General features: G+C 40.3%; 1 protein-coding gene and 1 long non-coding RNA gene across 3 annotated transcripts; one reads left to right on the forward strand and one right to left on the reverse strand.

Moving 5' to 3' along the window:
- Positions 1 to 2,661: 2,661 nt before the first annotated feature.
- LOC131677240 (serine protease snake-like) lies at positions 2,662 to 19,744 on the forward strand. Of its 2 annotated transcripts, none has more exons than XM_058956960.1 (4): positions 2,662 to 2,979; positions 18,500 to 18,733; positions 18,792 to 19,322; positions 19,382 to 19,744. In XM_058956960.1, the coding sequence occupies exons 1-4, from the start codon at positions 2,898 to 2,900 to the stop codon at positions 19,702 to 19,704; spliced, it is 1,170 nt and encodes a 389-aa protein (XP_058812943.1). In that variant the 5' UTR covers positions 2,662 to 2,897; the 3' UTR covers positions 19,705 to 19,744. The 2 variants fall into 2 exon arrangements, with proteins under 2 accessions (XP_058812943.1, XP_058812944.1); XM_058956961.1 differs by lacking the exon at positions 2,662 to 2,979 and adding an exon at positions 13,107 to 13,664.
- Positions 19,303 to 20,137, reverse strand: LOC131677263 (uncharacterized). Its single transcript, XR_009303313.1, has 3 exons — positions 20,004 to 20,137; positions 19,859 to 19,932; positions 19,303 to 19,799 (listed from the first exon to the last, which is right to left on the reverse strand). It is a non-coding gene; the product is annotated as an uncharacterized LOC131677263 (long non-coding RNA).
- Positions 20,138 to 20,225: the final 88 nt, after the last annotated feature.

Consider the following 20,225-nt stretch of genomic DNA (forward strand, 5'->3'; position numbering starts at 1 on the left):
GTATTTTAGTAATTTTATTGGTATTGAAATTAAAAATCGGTTTAGATATCGATGAATCGGTATATTCTGCAACACTGTTTTGGGATACAGCTACGTCAAAACAATGTTTTTGATAAATTGGAATGAACTCTTGAAGTTCATACCCAGTAAACAAAACGGCGAATAGCCAGATTAAAATAGATGCCGGCGAGCGGTAGGCTACTGGAACTTTGTTATAAGCTACCCGCCGTAACTTTATTTCATATTCCCCACACGAAGTTCATCCAAATGGTGTAAAAGTATGGAGAAGCGAGGTAAAATAGGACAGGGGAATACAGAGTAAAATGGGCAGTTCGAAGAATTTTTGATTTTTTCAATAGTTAGAGACACCAAATTAACGTGACAGTATTCAGAATCGATCCAGCGATGAAAACGGAAGCTGTTCCGCATATAAATTTTTTTGACGAGAAAGGTCTATTACAAGTGAAATAGAAACGAAATAATGTTAACTTGTAGGAAAATTATATCTCTCTAGAACCGGATTGTCCGTTTTTATTTCGTTTCCGGGCGAGATCATAATCTCGGAAATATTGCGCACTTCCCACCAACCTGGACTTCGTACTTTTAAAGTGCGAGTGATCAAACTGCTACTGAAAACTGCGAGCTGTTAAAACACATGTATTTCAAGTGATAGAGATGGTACTTTCATAGACAGACCAATCGAACTAACCAGTCTATGAGAAGAATTTAATAGAAGAATAGTAAGTGCGCAGTGCTGTTAGAATCCAGTTTTTAGTGCCACAAACAATATCCCGTTGAACTAAATTCAACAGGCACAATTAAAATAACACATAAGCTTGCTATTATCGGTAACTGCTTTGGAAAAGTTCAAAAACAACGTGCAGGTCTATTTCAGAGTGATTTTGTTCATGATACGAATCAGGCCCGTGCACAGGGGCGGGTTTTGGGGGTTCAAACCCCTCCCAGCAGTGTTCTGAAATATTTTTAAAAATTTATTAACATCCTATTCAGGAAAAAATATACAGCAAACCGTTTTGACACATAAAATGTCATTTGAGTTCAGTCACTCTAGAAACAAGTCGATAAAGAAACCAAGCACCAAAACTTGCGACGGTCGCTGTAAAAGGATGCATGTCAAGTTGGACGGCTTTTCTGACGGATCGGTTACCATTTCGACAAGCTTCGATATTAGCAACAGTTGTGAGTAGACCGCAGATGTCGGTCAGCGGGCTAGCAACGGCAACTAAGGAGGAAAAACACGAAGTTGGAGAAAATCAGGATATCGTTGTTTGGAGAAATTTCACCGCTGATCATCACTCTGTCGGAGTGGCAACTAAATGGATTGCGAAAATGGGCATCGGTATCGGGTGAAATACCGCCGGCGAGGAACTCTCAGCACCAGCTAGCAGATAAATAGGAACGAGCAGCGCAAAGAAAGATATGAAACCCGGCAATGGTGGTTGTAAAGAGATGTAAATCCTTATGGTCGACACCTCCGGATGAGTTCGTCTCTCAACAGCTAACGATACTTGCAGCACACCTGAGCAGGTCAGATATATCGCGAAGGATGGACAGCAAGCAAGGAAACGCGGCTATTGATAAAAAAAACATGAACGATTAACAAAAAACAAAAAGAGCAAGAGCACAATTCCTACTAAAGTAGTACTGTGGAAACCCCGGATGGATGAGGATTGCGAGATACAAGAGGTTTAGGTTTAGTCGGTAGGCCCAACTACTACAAACCAATCCGAATCCACCACAAACCAGCAGACATCTGGGGTCTGTTGGTGACTCCTTCTTGATAATGAACATGTACCCAATCTGTTGAGCTGAATCGATTGGTACACAAGACTCGGTCTCCCAGGTTTCGGAAAAAATATTGAGGGTTTGAGTTTGAGGGTTTCTGTACCTTTCTTTTAAAATAAATGTTAAAAAATTCAAAACCCTCCCCTTGAGAATTTTATGCGTACGGGCCTGATACAAATCCAGTTAATTTAAAATTCAAACTAAATTTAGAGTGGATTTCCCCTTGCTATCAGTCCTATGTTCAGACCATTTCAGCATCGATTTCTGATTATTTTCAAATGTCACTTGAATGCGGTCGACCGCAGACTTCTTGTTAAACGACGAAATGCTGGATTAGCCACAAACGAGAAAACTTGACTTTGGGAACCCACCTTTCATCTGATAAATCCCACGACGAGGAAATTTCTTCAAAACACGATCACTTCCAGCAAACAAGGGTAGGTGATCTTTTATTTATCGTATTAGTTATTAAATTCATTTCATTCAATCTATATTGTTTCCCTGAAGATACATAGCAACTAAATTGGTGTGAAAATGGAAAATACTAGTGTTGATCAAAGCGAGATCTGGAAACGTACACCTTTTTTTTATCTAATCATTTGAGCCAATCCGTTGAACGAAGACTAAATAATATATTCAAATAGGAAGCATAAATAGCGGGACCGAAATGAATTTGGAAGCAACTCCCAGAATTACGTTGATAAGATAGTGACGGTTCGTTGATGTGATCGAAATGACTAACGAACGTTCGACTGTACGCTGGAAACTCCGTCAACCGATAATAATAGCAAGATCATCGATCGTAATCGATGAGCATCGCTTCGACGAACAATACCGACGGCGAAGACGGCAGTCGTGTGCAGTAGCTTAGAAGAATCGGACGCTTCGCTCTGCTGTAGCGCGCGATCGTGATCGTGAACCACCGTGTGAACCAGCTCCGTTCTTGTTTATACGCGATCGTTTGTGTTTATATGTACAGTGGATGCAAATGTATGCAGGAGAGTCGCAAGTGAATCGTAAAATTAAAGTGTGACTTTTTTTTCGGTGCCATAGTTTCGTAATTGATAAACCGGTGATAGTACGGCATTAGGATGGTTCCTTTTTCCGTTCGACTTTGGATAGCCGGTTTGCTGTTAATGCTCGAGCTAGGGCAGAGTGATGCAGCACTGAAAGGTGATCAATTCAGCCGATTTGTCAAGGTCAGGGCGTAACTCTCTGGCAAACTTGCAACTAAATAGAGATCTGTTCAATTGATGGAATTATCGAGAGGTTTTGAGCTGTTTAATGATTGATTCTAGGTGTTTTCCAGTTCCCAGATAACTGGAAGTACTTCGGAGTAAGGTTATAATTGTATTCTTATAGATCTTTTATTGCCTTCGACAGCAAACAGGAGTGAACAGAAGGGATGAAGGGATTGTTTTGTTCTGAGAAGTTAGAAGCTCAAATAAGTGCTCCTGCTGCAATTTTTCTGATGAAAGAAAAAATTGAATATTATCGAACGAGTTTTTAACCTAGCGGCAAGCAATCGAATATTAATTAAGTTGTGACTGTCACAGACTAAATTAATTCAATCACCAGTCTCTCAAAGATTAAATTTCCGTATACAAATCATAATCCCATTCGAAAAACTGCTTACTGGCGTATTTGCTTTTGGTACTGTAAAACTTTGTGTGTTGATATTTTCAACAGTTTCAAAGTAATACAGTATGTAAAAAAATTAAAGACACCCCAACTCTTTTCTTTTTTGACTTATTAAAAACTTTTGTATGATACAGAAAAGACATTGTTTTTCAGAGGCGACGCGTCGGTACGTTCAACCTGTTCATTGAACAGGTAAACAAAAACTGACCCGAAATTCATTTCAGTCAAAATTAAAAGCAGCAGCACTCAAATTAATTTAAATGAAAGTGCCATGGGCGACGGCTTTTTCTATCTCCTTGTTCACCGGTTCAAGTCAAATATTGAACCAGTAGATACAGAACACTAGATTAGGATTGTCGCTGGCATCAGTGGTAGGAACATCATTGTTTTGATTCCGGGATATACCTGTCAAATAGGCCAAATAAAAAAAGCAAAAAAATAATCCTCTATCGTCGTTTCATAGCGACGAATCATTTTTGTTCCTTTTAGCCAGCAACACAATGGCCATTATTGGCTGATGTATTCTCACTAATTAGAATGCACAAATTATCTAAACCTGTACTGAATTTTGATGAACTTTCATTTCCTTGTGCGGTATATACAAACTCTTTCATTTCATAACAATAACAGTCGAAAATTTACACCGAGAAAATTCGTTATATTGAATATATTGATTGCACACATATTTTTTGCAATTTGTAGTACAACATAAAAATTATCTGTCACGCATAGATACCATGTGAAAATTAATGAAATTATGATAGTATGCCACATAGAAATTTGTTCCATAACAGATATCACATCATTTTTCTGTTTGCCTATTGTTTATTCTGCTGTAAATTTTATGCATTGGACATTTTCGTTTTTGAATGCATAAAAATTACAGTAGAATAAACGAGACTGAAATAAAAAAGGTAAACTCTGCATTTAACTAATTTGAAGTTCAACTAAACGGTTTGTGGTTACAAGCAGGCCATATTTTTCTGCGTGTACCAAAAGCGCGGACCAAAGACTTTTACTAGAGAGACTTTCGATACCTTGACGGATATATACCGAAAGCAAAACAAACATGTTCCAAGACGAAAACAATGGGAACACCAGCGACAATCCTAATCTAGTGTTCTGTATCTACTATTGAACCAGCGTGCATTGCTATTGGCGATTTGCGGCAAAGCCAAAATTAGTCATGCGACACCTATGATTCAGCTCATGAACTGGCAAAGTGATACAGTTTGCTTTTTTCACCCGTAAGTGAGTCGTAGCTTACAACATAATCTTCATTATCTTCTCGGAAAAAGCTTACCACTGCAAAATATGAATAAACCAATAAGAAATTTAGTTTTATTTGCAATTATTCTGAAATTACAGCCATTTGCAACTATTTCACTCATACATTTCTTCGAAATGTAATCGGGGTATTATTGTGGTTATAAAAAATCGTTTCATAAATAAAGTTCCAACTCGAAACCGAGACCCAGTCAGTACCAATGTCAAACTCCTTCATATTTTGAACTACGTAGGAGATTCAGTGAAGACTATCGGAGAGAAGGATCGGCTGTGCATGATACAAAGCTGACACTTTCCTATTAGCCGGATATATTCTTTCCTCGCCTGATCTGGAGAGTTTTATGAATTTACACCATCTCATGAAGGTTTAGCTTAACTTAGGACGAACGGGAAATACTGTTGCGGCGGCTACGGTGCTCAACAAATTACATTTCGAAACAGCGCGCATATAGCTCTGCGAATAATATTAGAAACCACTATGTTTTACACTCTTTTCGCAAGATGTTTACTCATCATCTTATAAAATGATGGTTTTCCTTCATTTTCATAAACAATTATCAACAAATTGATCGGTAATTTGGTGTTTAAAAGTCATTTTTTACCAATGTTTACAGAAAATATATGCACTATGACAGAACAGAATCAAATCAGTAACACTTTCCTTCCAGCGCTATCTGCGAGCGGTTTCAACATAGAATCGCCAATAGCGTCCATATGGGCGTTAGAGTTGTGCGCAAGCGAGAGCGATTTATAATTTTTGAGCGCGTGGTGCCGTATGTTCATAACAGTCGGTCGAACGCTTTCTTGGTCTTTCTTGGTACTGAGAGTGGAAAAGGACATAAACTCAAACCAGGGATTGTTCGAATGATCTCGTGTTCTATTGGTATAATGAACGGGTTGATGTTAAATATCTTATGCCTACGATATTTCAGAAGAAAAATATTTTTTTCTAGATTCAATGAATTGCATGAGGAAGATTCAAAGTTATATCCCATTTGAAATAGTTGAGGGAAGGCTTTAAACCGGTTGACAAATATTTCAATCTCTATTACATATACAGAAGGACGAATATTTCTTTGTGTATAGAACACAAGATTCTACATTTCAAGTTAATTCATATCATACCATGATTTATAACTGCTCACGAAATTCATCGTTGTTTCGTTTTCTACCATGAATTTCGTGCAATGTACATAAAATATTTAAAATTACGAACATTTTCGTCCATCAAGTCGCCATGTTTTCAGTTAGTTCACAAAATTAAAGCATCTAATCTATTTTTAGCAGATATACGAATAAATTCGTTCAGTGACATGAATTTTTGGTTCATATTTATGTTGAGGATTCTTCAGAAAAAAATTGTTCGATATTATAAAGACATTCGTGTATTTTATGGAATTCGTTTGAATTATGTAACAGATTCGTAATAAGCGTTCGAAAGTCTTTTCGTGTTTTTTTACGAAAAACTCTTAATGAAAACAAAAACGTTTCTGTAGAACTACGAATGATTCATCATATGCACGAAAAATTCATATATTTTACAAAAGTTTTCTGTACGAAACCTATTCGTAGCAGATTTTCAAATATATTCAATCAGTGTACTTTTTGCTCTTTTAAACATTCTACCAGACGTTTGTAAGAGAATTCACCGGTGGGTTTTGACAACAAATTTGTTTTGCTCAGCTCTTGCGAACAGAAAACCCGTCGACGAACATCTTTCATTGGTCCTATTCTTTAGATGTTGGATGGAATCGACGATTTTGTCGGAAGTCGAACCCACCCGAGTAACGTCAGAAGAGATAAACAATAAATACTCAGCTGATCTAAAAACGTCTCATGGAGTCGAATTAGAGATGATTGTGACGTTTTGAGGGCCTTTGTGGTACATTGAACAGGTTAACGGTGAAACCACGCGTCGCCGCGGATGATTTGTGCATTGTTCTAATTTCACTTAGTAAAAAAATTACAAAGCTTTTTTCGTCTTCTCCTTCAGTGGGGGTAAGATTTAGAAAAATTGTATAAAAATAATAAAAAAAATTTGCACCCTCAACTATTCTCATGTTTAATATTTCCTGTGGACTCCTTTGACCAGGATCACAGATTTGCACTGATCCGGCATGGATTCCAGAAGTTTTTGGAAGACAGTTGGTTCGATTTTCTTCCATTCGTCTAAGATGACCCGTTTCAACTCCCTCAAGTTTGTTGGGTTTTGTTCACGTTCTTTTTTCTTGAGAATGGCCCAGAGATGCTCGATAGGATTAAAATCGGAAGATTGAGCAACCCAATCTAAGATCTTAACCTTCTTATTTTTGAGCCATTGTGACGCTACTTTCGCTGTATGCTTAGGGTTTCCGTCTTGCTGAAAGATAAAGTTCCGCGAAAGTTTCGCCTTTCGGGCACTAGCGTGGAGGTTTCACTCCAGAATATCCAAGTAAACCTCTTTGCTAATATTTTTTTCTATAAATTCCAACGTTCCACAGCCGTTCCGAGACATTGAGCCCCATACCATTACTCATCCTAGAGAAAAACTTAAATTAGGATCCATTCCTTTTAGAAATTTTGAGGTAAAAAGTATACCTCATCCGTGCTAATTTTAACACTTTTAACTTTAGTGCTCGAGATGGACGTCCGTTCTCTGTGGCTTAGGCTTCTCGTTTGAAGCAGTTACTAATGTCGTTTTTGCTTCCCGGTCAGCGTGGCAAGCAGAAAGTTAGCAAAAGTGGAGCAAAGCGAAATTGATGCTGGCAGAGTTTCTGCGAGCATTTTGTGCGAGAATTCTGGCAACGAATTCGCTCAAATGCAACAACCGTTTCTGACAGAAGCGGTTAAACCAACCGATGCTGCTCACTTTTATCCAGAATCCAGCCAGAAATGTACGGCCAAGATCTCTGCACGCTTCCTGCCCTATCTTTGTCAGATGTTTTGCTCGATTCGTGCTAAATTCTACCAGGTAGGAATTGCCATGCCAGGATCTTTGTACAGTTTATGTCCGAGTTATGGCAGGGTTTTGCTCGGTTCATGTCAAAATTTGCCAGAAAACGCGAGCGAAACCGAGTTCGCCCTAGCTCAACTAACCCGACAGGATACACGCAGAAATCTGACAGGGCTGCCAAACCAAGACTTACAGAAATCTAGCAGAACGGTCTCTGCCAAAAAAAAAATTTGCTCACTGAGTTGAAGCGAACCTGAGTCAGTTTCTAACCCCAACTGCTGTCAAAATGTATGAACTGACAGCGGTTGGGGTTAGAACCTGACTCAGTTTCGGGTTCAAGCGAAAACGCCATAACTGTTCTTAATTTAAAGTACATGTCCTTAATTTCGACGATTTTGGGAAACGTCCTTTATGTTACCTCAAATGTTCTTCATTTTGGTCCCAACCTTTCAACTTTTGAAGTAGAATACTTCTAACGTTTCAATATGGGGTCCCGTTTCAAAAATTTCAGTTGAGAAATTTTCCCAGGTTTGAAATGCGAATACCTTTCGTTCTACTGGACGAAATCACAATATTTTTGCACCATCTGATCGGAAATTTGTGCACGTATTTCGAATTAAATTTCGGAATTAGTGCGACTACTATAAATAAACCAAAACAAGGATTTTTAGAATTCGGAAACAGCGAGGGAAATGCGCAATTTGCCAGCATATCCCACGCAGAGTCGTCAAAAAGGAGCATGTAAGCGTTTCATTACATACGGGAATGTTATATATATACAGGTCACGCGAGCTTGTTTTGTATCAGTGGGTGCTCGCTTACCACACGAGCAACATGCTCGTCCGGACGGTACAATGAGCGGTATCATGTTTGCGTTCCCGTACCAAGCGTCATCGCAAGGTTCTTCGTGATAAAATCCAGGGAATCACCAAATCCGTCATTCGGCGTCTGGCTCGTCGTGGTGGTGTAAAATGCATCTCCGATTTAATCTACGAATGCTGATGGTGTGCAGGAAAATGTCATCCGAGATGCCGTGACCTACACTGAACACGCCAAGTCTAAATTATGATTTATTTCGGTACGCAAATTGCAAATATGGTCAGAAACAAACTGGAGTGGAAAACATTTTTACTAGGCGCATTGAAAAAAGGTTTCAATTCTCAAACATTTTACCAAGGTGCCGTATTACATTACTCTCTTTACCCTGAGTGTTCGATAATCTCCGTATTGGAAACACAATTTCAGCTTACATTGTGCTGTAGTCAGGTATAAAAGCTCAGCATGCTGTTGCTCACGATCAGTTCGTTTGCAGCATCTCCCACAAAATTCAAACCGCCGTCCGTTTGCTGCTGTCAGAAGAGTTGGCCAAGCACGCCGTCTCAGATGGCACCAAAACTGTTACCATATACACCAGCTCCAAGTAAATTTCGAACACTGCCCAAACAAAAGGCCCTTTTCAGCTGCATCAATTTATCGACAAAGAATGAAATTGAAGTTTTGTTACTACAAGCATCAGAAAGTGGCTTGTCAAGAGCGTTGGATGGTAAGTGAGCCACTTGTGAACAATACCGTCGCTTTCACGTAGAATGGCACAAAATCATAAGGTTTTTGGGATTTGTAAACAGGTTAGTGTAATGATTCAATTTACAAAAATCGAACGTTTTCTAACGTTTCGATATAGGTGCTCCGTTTCAAAATTTTCGGCCAGAATGCTGCCTGTTTTTCAAAAAGTGAAAATCTGCTATTGTACTGAATGAAAACCTTCGATTTTTGCGCTGATTGGAAATAGTTGTGACTAGTTGTGTAGAATGTACAATTACTGAAAATAACAGATTTTTTGAAAGCAGTGGTTGGTCCATACAATTCGATTCCAAGCGAGCCAGACTAGTTTTCGTTGGAAGGTCCATCTCTGACAATAGAAATAAACTATTTTATTTTGAATTCAACTACAACTTCCTTGAAAACAGCACAGCTAAAAAACTTTTGGAAAAAACGCGCAAACCTAAATTTTTCACTATAATTAAAACTAGTGCCCCGCCGCACAGCATCATCAAGATTGATAGTTATTCAAGCCGGGAGGAAACGGGGAGGGAGGTTGTAAGGCAATGGAAAATTTCATGTATAATAATAATACTTTATAATTGGCTGGTTCTGAAAACAACTTGTTGGTTTGTGATTTATTTTGGGTCACAATTTAGGCCCGCTCGATTTCTGATAGCTGTGAATTTTTCGCAGGGCGACAGTTTCTGTTCGGTAGCGATGAGGCTTCTTAACGCCAACCGTGACTGGGGCACTTTTACACGGCCTTCGTTGCCAACCGTGACTGGGGCACTTTTACATGGCCTTCGTTGCCAACCAGCCCCTGTCAAGGACGACGTCTCTGTACAGCCAGCATCACTGCAATGAAAGGCAAACATTAATTTTGAACCAAATGATTAGAAGCGGTATTTAGTTACAAAATGTCGATTTTCTGAATGATATGATATTAAATCATCCCACAAGATGCAAAACGTCGTGTGGAATGCTTGAATATCGAGCATAGTGCCGAACATAATTCTTTGTTTGGGGCTTTATAGCTATAACGCCCCATATATGTAGGTCGCTGTCAAACTCCATATGATGGTATAGGGTTGCCAGGGGGCTGTTGCCAACTGCTTGCGGGGAGCCTTTCCTCTGGTGGACTTATGAGCGGTTTGTTTGGTACAGGCCATGTAGCGAAAAATGCTGATCTTCTACTTCTCTGATGCTGCACACCAAAAAATAATGAAATTTAAACAACATGTAAATCAAGACGAATGAAAACATACAACGATTGAATCCAAAATTTGATTGAAAATTACGTTAAAAGCAATTGGAACATCAAACAGCATACAATTTTACACTTTCATTCGTGTAATATTACATGTCATTCGTTTTACAACAGTATTCGAGTAAAAATACATTGAAGTGTATTGGTTTTCCGTTTAAAGACACTGTAATTTTCAATCCACGTGTAAAATTATAATAAATTTCGTTGAAGAAAGCACGACAAGTCGTGTGTATTTGTGGTGGAACTTAATTTTACATTTATATTCATGCTCCAAATATGTGCATAAAAATAAACTTAAAATTACAAAATATTTTTTCTGTGTGGTAGTAGGACGACGGTCAAACGCTCGTTTTCGTGCCTTCATTCATAAAAGTTCAACAATATTTTCAAAGAATGTTGCAAATTGTCAACTTCCAAAAATAATCCAAATAAATTGCACTATGAATGTGCAAAAGACGACAAAATCGCATAGAAATTGCTTATTCCAGAGCAGAATTTACCGGTCTAAAGTGTATTCTACTTCACTCCGGTTATGTCTCTGACATTACCCACCCATCTTTTTTATCTCTTTTCATGTTTATTTCCTTCCAGCGCTTTTGGTCAAAAAAGTTACTTACATGCATACTCTTCGCCACTCGTAGCAACCAAAAGCTCTTTTACTCAAAAATAAATAAAATCTGCTTCACTTGAAATTCGGACACTATTTATTTTGTAGCATCGGATCTAGTAGTCGAATTTAAAAGCACAATTTCGAAAAGCTTTTTCACTGACTGAAATGGAATGTCATAGTTGTAACAGTGATTTGTGTAGAAAATATACGTGATTCAGTGGTGAAGTTTTCGTCTGGCTACGTGCAGTCTGAAAAGCGTGGAAAATGGAAGACGAGAAAAGGAAGTTGATGATGGACACTCGTTTCAAAAGCCGACAGTGGTCAGTCAACCTGTGCGGTATTTTGTTTCAGTATCCAGTTATTTGTGCAGTGTCCTAAGTACTCTTGCCAATTTTATTCAATTTCCCCTTTATAATTGCTCAATACTTTTCGATACAGCACTATTTTGACTCTCGGTAAAAATGAAAGTGAACGGGTAAGTTGGAATCATTGTTGATGAAATTCACTTTATTATCACTGTAGTACGTCCCGGTTGTAGTGACAGATTTCTAAATCTAGCCCGAACTTAATTGGGCCTTTTCTGTTCGCGTTTTCTATCTAGCCCAATTTTGAACTAATCGTATCAAGACGAAACTTTCATTACTGAAGACATGTATTTTCTGAACAAATCGCTACCAGAACATTTCAAACTCACCGCTAGAGGTGCTGCTAAAGAATTAATAGTGTCCAAATTGTAAGTGGAAGAAGATTCAACTACAGACACTTTATATAACAGACTAGCGGAGAGAAAAACAGTAAAACTAGCAACCATGAATGTAAACTGGCATCACGGAAGCTCCCATAAGCTTTGCATGGGCTTCCTCTTGCACTTCCCCTCTTAAAACCATCATGCTCGTTTGGCTGCACTTTTTGACAGCCCGTTTGGGTGCAATTTTTGACACTTCGCTAGTCTGTGTATAAAGTGTCTGTAGATTCAACGTGTCCTTGAATTGCTCTCAGCCAATTTGGTAACCCTAAGTTACATAAACCGTGTGATATTCTAATAGCTTTCCAGTTTCATTTTAATTTGAGCAGCTAGCAAGTTCTCGTACACCATAAATGAAATTTATCACACATTTCTTAAGTAACAGCCGAACTTTTAGTTACTTGGATTGTGTTCTTTCTTTTTTAAACTTAACTGAGACAGTTCCTAACTGTAACTGCTTTCAAGATGTATTGGTTCGCAGTAAATTAGTTCCGGAATTGATTCAGTTTCACCCTCAAGCTAAATCGACATATATTTATTTTAGATATACCTGCAATGTTTATCGAAAACTGATTGGAAACTCGGTACTTGGAACGTCAGAAGCTTGTTTGGACCTGTAAAAGCTCGGGAGCTGGAGTTGAGGTGGAGATTGCAGCCATTCAGGAATTTCGATGGCATCTACCACAGTGGCAGCAACAATGCAGAATAAGGAGTGGGATTTCTAGTGTTTGGAGAGCAGCAACGACGAGAGATTTCACGCACAAACGACAACCCCGAGAAAGTGTAAAAGATGAACGGCCCTATTCTGCGCGGCGTGTGACGTGAGACGACTAATCTCACCTCACTCTAAGTGACTTTTCTCACCCAATTCTGAAGAGTCACTTCGGGTGGCGTGAGACGCCCATTTAACCGCAATGGTGAATCCTAGGGGCAGATCACTCTAAGAATTTATAACAAATTTGTATCAAATTAAAAAAAATGCATTTAATTTCCATTTTTGCATCAGCTTTGCACTCCCTCGCAGAAAAGTTTGTTTAACAAACGTCCTACACTCGGCCCTATTCTGCGCGGAGTGTGACGTGAGACGACTAATATCACCTCACTTTACGTGACTTTTCTCACCCTATTCTGAGAGTCGACTCGGGTGAGGTGAGATTCCCCATTGCGGTTAAATGGGCGTCTCACGTCACCCGAAGTGACTCTTCAGAATTGGGTGAGAAAAGTCACGTAGAGTGAAGTGAGATTAGTCGTCTCACGTCACACGCCGCTCAGAATAGGGCCGACTGATTCACTTTGTTCGACGTTTTGTTAAATGTAGGGCTAGTTTTTCTGCAGGGTTTTGACGTCTTACACGCAACGCAAACAACATTGCACGCAACGCAAAAACATTGCACGCAACGCAAAATACATTATGAATTTCTATTTTGATGGAAATAAATGCATTTAATTTCGCTGATTTTAAAAAATGAATCACAAGTGATCCGCCCCTAGGGTGAATCTCACCTCACTCGAGTCGACTCTCAGAATAGGGTGAAAAAAGTCACGTAAAGTGAGGTGAGTTTAGTGACCTCACGTCACACGCCGCGCAGAATAAGGCCGGAAGCCTATGATCGTTTATATAAGATGTACGAAAACTGCCTTAAACATGACGTATGAGAGAAACAAAAGCACATGATGTGAGGATGGCATTCTTTCGTCTACTCCAACGATCAATGGCAAGGACCTAGGATTGATCAATCTTGCTGCAGCTAAAAGCATGAATATCTGTAGCACTATCTTATCACTGAAGGATGTTCGAAAGCTCATTTGGACACCCGAATGGCGAAACTTGCTGGTAAATCGATCATGCTTCGATAGACGGTTTACATTTCTCCAATGTCATTGAGGTCAGAACCTTTCGAGGACCAAACGTCGACTCTTACCATATCTGGCCTCGCCAGTTCCAGGGTTAGAGAATTATACGTTTGAACAGCGACCGTCAGATGAGGGTATGGTCGAGTGATATGCCATGGCATACAGTTTCTTGAGGTAATCAGAACAACAACCACAGACCTATTGGGTACCACTTGCGGAAACCAGCGAACTAGAAAAATCAGGCCAGAAGAAGAATGCAGCGGCTACACGTTAGAACAGGGAACGATACGGTGAACTACGGGTAGTCGAAAATAAAACAACATCGACGTTAGAAGCGTTAGTACAACCACAGATAACAAACGTTTATGTTCGATTCGAAATGTGTGTAAATACCCGATACTGAAATTTCGAATAAATTAGACGTCTGAAACGAATCTGTTGACAGATCGTACAGGAGTTGCTGCCAGGTGAAAGCATCATTTTGAGAATGAGGTTTAGAGATGATGGACAAACTCAGCATTATTCTACCGGCCCTATTCTGCGCGGCGTGTGATGTGAGACGACTAATCTCACCTCACTCTACGTGACTTTTCTAACCCAATTCTGAAGAGTCACTTCGGGTGACGTGAGACGCCCATTTAACCGCAATGGGGAATCTCACCTCACCCGAGTCGACTCTCAGAATCGGGTGAGAAAAGTCACGTAAATGAGGTGAGATTAGTCGTCTCACGTCACACGCCGCGCAGAATAGGGCCGTACATGACGACGGATCGTTTTTTTGAACGAATGTTATTTGTATTCTCAATAACGGTTTTGTTGGCTATTTTCGGCAAATTTGAGACTAAGAGAAACGCCGGCGTCGGCGGTAAAACATGATGATGAGTTATGTTCTACCATAGACCATGCGGTAGACTTGAGTGCAACGCCCAACTCCTACTTAGCAGAAGGCAAAGAATTCTTCACATTTCCTTTCGATCATGTCTAGAATACCTATCCGTCTTTCAATTTCATTGCTTTCGTTTCTCTTAGTCTCAAATTTGCCGAAAATAGCCAACAAAATCGATATAGTAGAACCTTGCGGCAATTAAAACATAGTAACATTCTCAATACCGACAGCAAAACCAAACGGGAACCTACTTCGATCGAACCACATTCGTTCGAAAGTCTGATCCGTCGTAATGTAGAATAGGGCTGATAATCCCAGCCGAGCTTCTTAAAGACGGGAGTGACCGGCCGTACGAAGCTATCCACTGCGTGATCGGTGTGATTTGAGTTAAAGAAACGGATTAGTTGGATGGCTTCTCGAATATAATAACTTTCCAGGCATAACGATCCGAGATGCCGACTATAAAATACTTTCCTGTGTTGTATTTAGGAGACTGCACAGAGAACAGACGTCCATCTTCAGCATTCAACTTGTGTAAAAATCCCTAATGTTTTCGAAGGTAGTTGGGATATCTAAACTGTCGTCATGTTTTTTAGCGGCTGAGTTCGACTGAACTGACAGCGGATATACCTCTACCCAGCCAAACCATTCTTGAACCGGTTGGGATTTCTGAGTGGATTTAGTATGAATTCCAGTTTAAATGCATCAACTGATTGAGTCGGAATCGGTTGTTTTCTTTGAGCCAGATTCCATGCTGAATTCGTTCAGGATTTTGTACCGGTTGCGGAATGAATTTGACGGATAGTTGGGATACGTTGGAGTGGTTGCGCTAGTGTTTTATCGTATATTAATTAAAAAGCCTTTGTCGGTGCATACGATTGAAGATATGAATCAGATTAGAAAAAAAAACTCTAGAAAAAAAGCTGCGGAGAGAAAAACGGCGTTTTGGCAACGTATGCTCCGGCATTATATGGTAACATGTTCAATACTATAAGGATAGGCAATTGTTCGATTGGATTCATTTTTTGGATAGCTAAACCTGAACTCAAACGATCCAAAATGTAGACTCTGCAGTTCTCTTTCTAGAGTTTTCCTAGACTAGATGCGCACCCTGCGACAAATTCTGGAAACACCGGGAATAAAACTTGGGAACTCACCATCTGTTTGTGGATTTCAAGGCGGCGTACGTGAAGTAAACTGTAAAATAGGTACGGTTTCTCATCTTGCTCAGTTCAGAAGCGCTCTGTTTTTAAAGCAGGGCATGCAATCAAAATTACGCGTTCGCCACTTTGTCATTTTTCAAAAGCAGAAATTCATTCCTTCTATCTAGTGTGTGAAACGTGAACAAACATCTACGTCATGGTACTGATTATGTTCAAAAACATTAGTCAATCAGAATCATTAACTTCGCAGATCAACTTGGAACACGTCGTTGAATGTTATGATATTCAATACAGCATTATATATAGATAAAAACAGTACTGAAGTAAAGTTATATGACCGCGTACTAATCCCACCGCTATCTACCAAATATAGTGAGAAGTAGATAGCGTTAGAGCATGTTCAGGAGTGTTTCAGTTCTAGATTCATAATTTTGACAGTTCTTTTATATAAAACTAAAAATTTTAAAACTAGAACTTGCTGTCCCCAGCAGCAGTGGTAGCGGATGTTCTATTCAGTTTAACATTCATGTCTCGCCATTCCTTCAGCGTTAGGGCATGTTCAGGAGCGTTTTATTTTGTATAGGAGTTTCAAAGTAGAACTGGAACTGAAACATTCACATCCCCAGCAGAGCATTTTGTTTTATAATTTCGAACAGTTTTGTTTTAAAATTTAAAACTGTTATACGACTCCGTTCTATTTGTTGCTGATTTTAAAACACTTTTAGAACTGTGTTTTAAGAGCGTGTTCAGGAGTGTTTCAGTTCTAGATTCATAATTTTGACAGTTCTATTATATAAAACTGAAAATTTTAAAACTAGAACTTGCTGTCCCCTGCAGCAGTTTTAGCGGGTGTTCTATTCAGTTTAAAATCCATGTCGGGTCTAAGTGTATGTGCTGAAAACTTTGCATGTATTTAAAACACAGTTCTAAACGTGTTTTAAAATCAGCAACAAATAGAACGGAGTCGTATAACAGTTTTAAATTTTGAAACAAAACTGTTCGAAATAATAAAACAAAACGCTCTGCTGGGGATGTGAATGTTTCAGTTCCAGTTCTACTTTGAAACTCCTATACAAAATAAAACGCTCCTGAACATGCCCTAACGCTGAAGGAATGGCGAGACATGAATGTTAAACTGAATAGAACATCCGCTACAACTGCTGCTGGGGACAGCAAGTTCTAGTTTTAAAATTTTCAGTTTTATATAATAGAACTGTCAAAATTATGAATCTAGAACTGAAACACTCCTGAGCATGCTCTTACTGCATTCAAATTTATTTTTCCCCAAACTATCGGGTCTAAGCGTCTGTGCTGAAAACTTTGCTTGTATTTAAAACACAGTTCTAAACGTGTTTTAAAATCAGCAACAAATAGAACGGAGTCGTATAACACTTTTAAATTTTGAAACAAAACTGTTCGAAATTATAAAACGAAACGCTCTGCTGGGGATGTGAATGTTTCAGTCCCAGTTCTACTTTTAAACTCCAATACAAAATAAAACGCTCCTGAACATGCCCTTAAGGACGATAATTCTAGAAACTTCTTCCCAGGACTTCGCAACGGCGTTCATGTGGTGAGAATACGTCCTACAAAACCAATCCCCTTCAGTACTTGACCATCCAATGCGACTCAGTCCGAGGTATAGCATATACTCAGTGAACATTTGTCACGCACGCAGGGCAGATTCCTACGCACGTGCCAATACTGTGATCAGCCGCTACGGCACGGAAATCTTGCGCAGAGGCTGCGAAATTACATCTGTTACGACCAAGACACAGTCGTCGTATGCTAAACCACAATCGGTTACAATCCAAACCTTCCACAAGTTGAAATGAAACATTCCATATTTCAAAAGGTCTTCGCACATTAGACCCGGTACAGATACCACACCATCAATCTCCAGTGCCCAACCAGGGACGTTAACGCGATAGCCCCGCGTTTGGTCGAGATTATTCATTGCAACACGTGTTATCTGAGTTACAGCCGGGTACTGGAAAGTAGGGTTTCGAAAAATTTCTCATAATTTCATCGGTTCTGTGTCTTCAGGGTGAGGGTTCCCCCTTATTTTTTGTGTGTGGACGGGTGGACTACTTACCCAGCAGCCAGTATATTGTTGTCATTGGTTTGGAATAAACTTCGATTTCTTGCACGATAGGGTATCTGGAGATTCACTAACTTAGAGGGCTGTAATCACAGATAGTAGGTCAGCGAACAAAACTGGAACAACCGCTTGTTTGCGAGATATGGCAAGAGTGAGGTAAGCCTCTTCTGCTGCAAAGATTGAGAATATTGAAGGACGGTGTAATACGATGTTCGCCCCGATTCCGTTCGCTCCGGTGTCCACTACGTTGTTCAGCTTGGAGCGATCCGTATAGATAAAGTGGTTCGTGCAGTTGTTGTTGACGAGAGGCCAATTTTTTCATACTCGCTTAATTTTTAAACCAGGTTCAATAGTGCGTTAAACCAGGTTTAAAATTTAAGCGTGGGTGAATGAACCGGCCCTAATTGTTGTTAGTTGGCTTGGGGTATACCTGAAATGGCGCCTGCTCTTGACTTCGATTGTCGCTAGTGGTACAGTTCCCTCTGTCTCATTCGCTCTCGTAGTGCCCCCCCATCGGCTAATCCGCGAGAGCGAGAGATAAACCTAACTGTACCACCAGCAACAATCGTTATCTTGTAAACAAATGAAATCGAGATGTCGAGTCGTTTTACCAGAGATTCAGCGTAACGTAAACACTGTAATAAAAAGCACCCAACCTCTTCCAGAATACGACGGATGCAAGCACAACGGAAACCCAGGCATCTGCCGGGGGTACTCGTACTGCCGAAATCAGCTGCAGAACCAACGGATCACGATTTGCAGTTACAACTCACAGGAGGCTGTCGTATGCTGTCCGGAATCCGGCGGCTTTCGTATCGATGATGGTGACGGACAAAGCTCAGGCGCTGTAAACCCCTCCGACGGTGGAACAAATCAAAACCTCCGGAAAGCGGTTCAGAGTAAGTTCGGATAGTCTTGTAAATGATTAAATTAAAATATAACCCCACTTTGTTACAGAGTGCAACGAATATCGCAAACTATCGTACAACCGCATCGCCGTTAGCACGCTGACCCTAACGCCAACAGTCGTAAGCTTCGAGGTGCCCAAGTGCGACAACATTGTGAAACTGATCGTCGGCGGGAATGTGACGAAACCGGGTGAGTTCCCGCACATGGCAGCGATTGGGTGGCGTCGTGGCAACACCGATTCGTTCGATTGTGGCGGTTCGCTAATCAGCGATCGCTTCGTACTAACGGCAGCTCACTGCTACGTGGAGCTGGACGGCGAATATCCATCGTTTGTGCGATTGGGTGATCAGAACCTGATGCGGCAGGACGATGGAGCACATCCGAAGGATGTGGATATCGAGACGTATACAAGGCATCCTAACTTCAAGCGGAACCAGGGACATTACAATGACATTGCGCTGATCAAGCTGGTGGAAACGGTGCGCTTTACGAACTTCATACGACCTGCCTGCTTGTACGATCGTGTGCAGACGACGGTGGAACAGGCGATCGCGACCGGTTTCGGACTGACCGAGGATCGTAAGTTTTTATTTTGTAAATCGTAGACCATTATGGTGATTTGTGTACCTTCCCGCTAGATGGCGATAAATCGGACGAACTGCTGAAGGTCTCGCTGAACATCTACGACAATGAGGTTTGCGGCCGCGGGTACGTCAACAGTCGGCAACTTAAGAAGGGCATCATGCAAACTCAGATGTGTGCCGGCAATGCCCAGGGAGGCAAGGATACCTGTCAGGGTGATTCGGGAGGTCCGCTTCAGATTACCAAACAGGAGAATCACTGCGTGTTCTACCTCATCGGGATAACGTCGTTTGGTCAGACGTGCGGTTCGACGGTGCCGGCTATCTATACCAGGGTCGCTGCCTATCTCGACTGGATCGAGCCAATTGTTTGGGGATAGGCTGGGAGTGGGTGATGGAATAAAAGTTTGTGGTGAAAAACTCGTGTTCCGCTCATTCTTCGATTTTCTGCTTGAAGTAAAGTTGTCTGATGCACCTGGAATTGAAAACTACAATAGAGGTCCCAAATAGCAATTGTTTGCTTTATTTACTTACCCTACTATCGCTCTAGTGATACTTGAATTGCTGCGTAATAATTGACTCAAAGCTGCGATGGCATTGAGGAACATCTGAAATTTAGGGGACAAAATGTTAAAATGAGGGTTACGAGATCTGTCACTTTTTGCGATTATTTTTTCACATTATCTTGTTACGATCAACCATCAGTACAATCATTCACCAATAGACATATCCAGCTGGGATAGTATTGAACCTTTTTCACATTTAATCGTAGAGGAAAACAAACCGTATACGCAGCGAAGTTAGAGACAAACAAACGACTCCTGGACTAAAGGGGAAGGTGATAGTGTAAAAATGCGAGAAATCAGTGTGCGTTATTTCAATATCAGATATGTCAACATTT

This window comes from Topomyia yanbarensis, chromosome 1 (genome assembly GCF_030247195.1).
Source record: "Topomyia yanbarensis strain Yona2022 chromosome 1, ASM3024719v1, whole genome shotgun sequence".
Classification (NCBI taxonomy): Eukaryota; Metazoa; Arthropoda; class Insecta; order Diptera; family Culicidae; genus Topomyia; species Topomyia yanbarensis.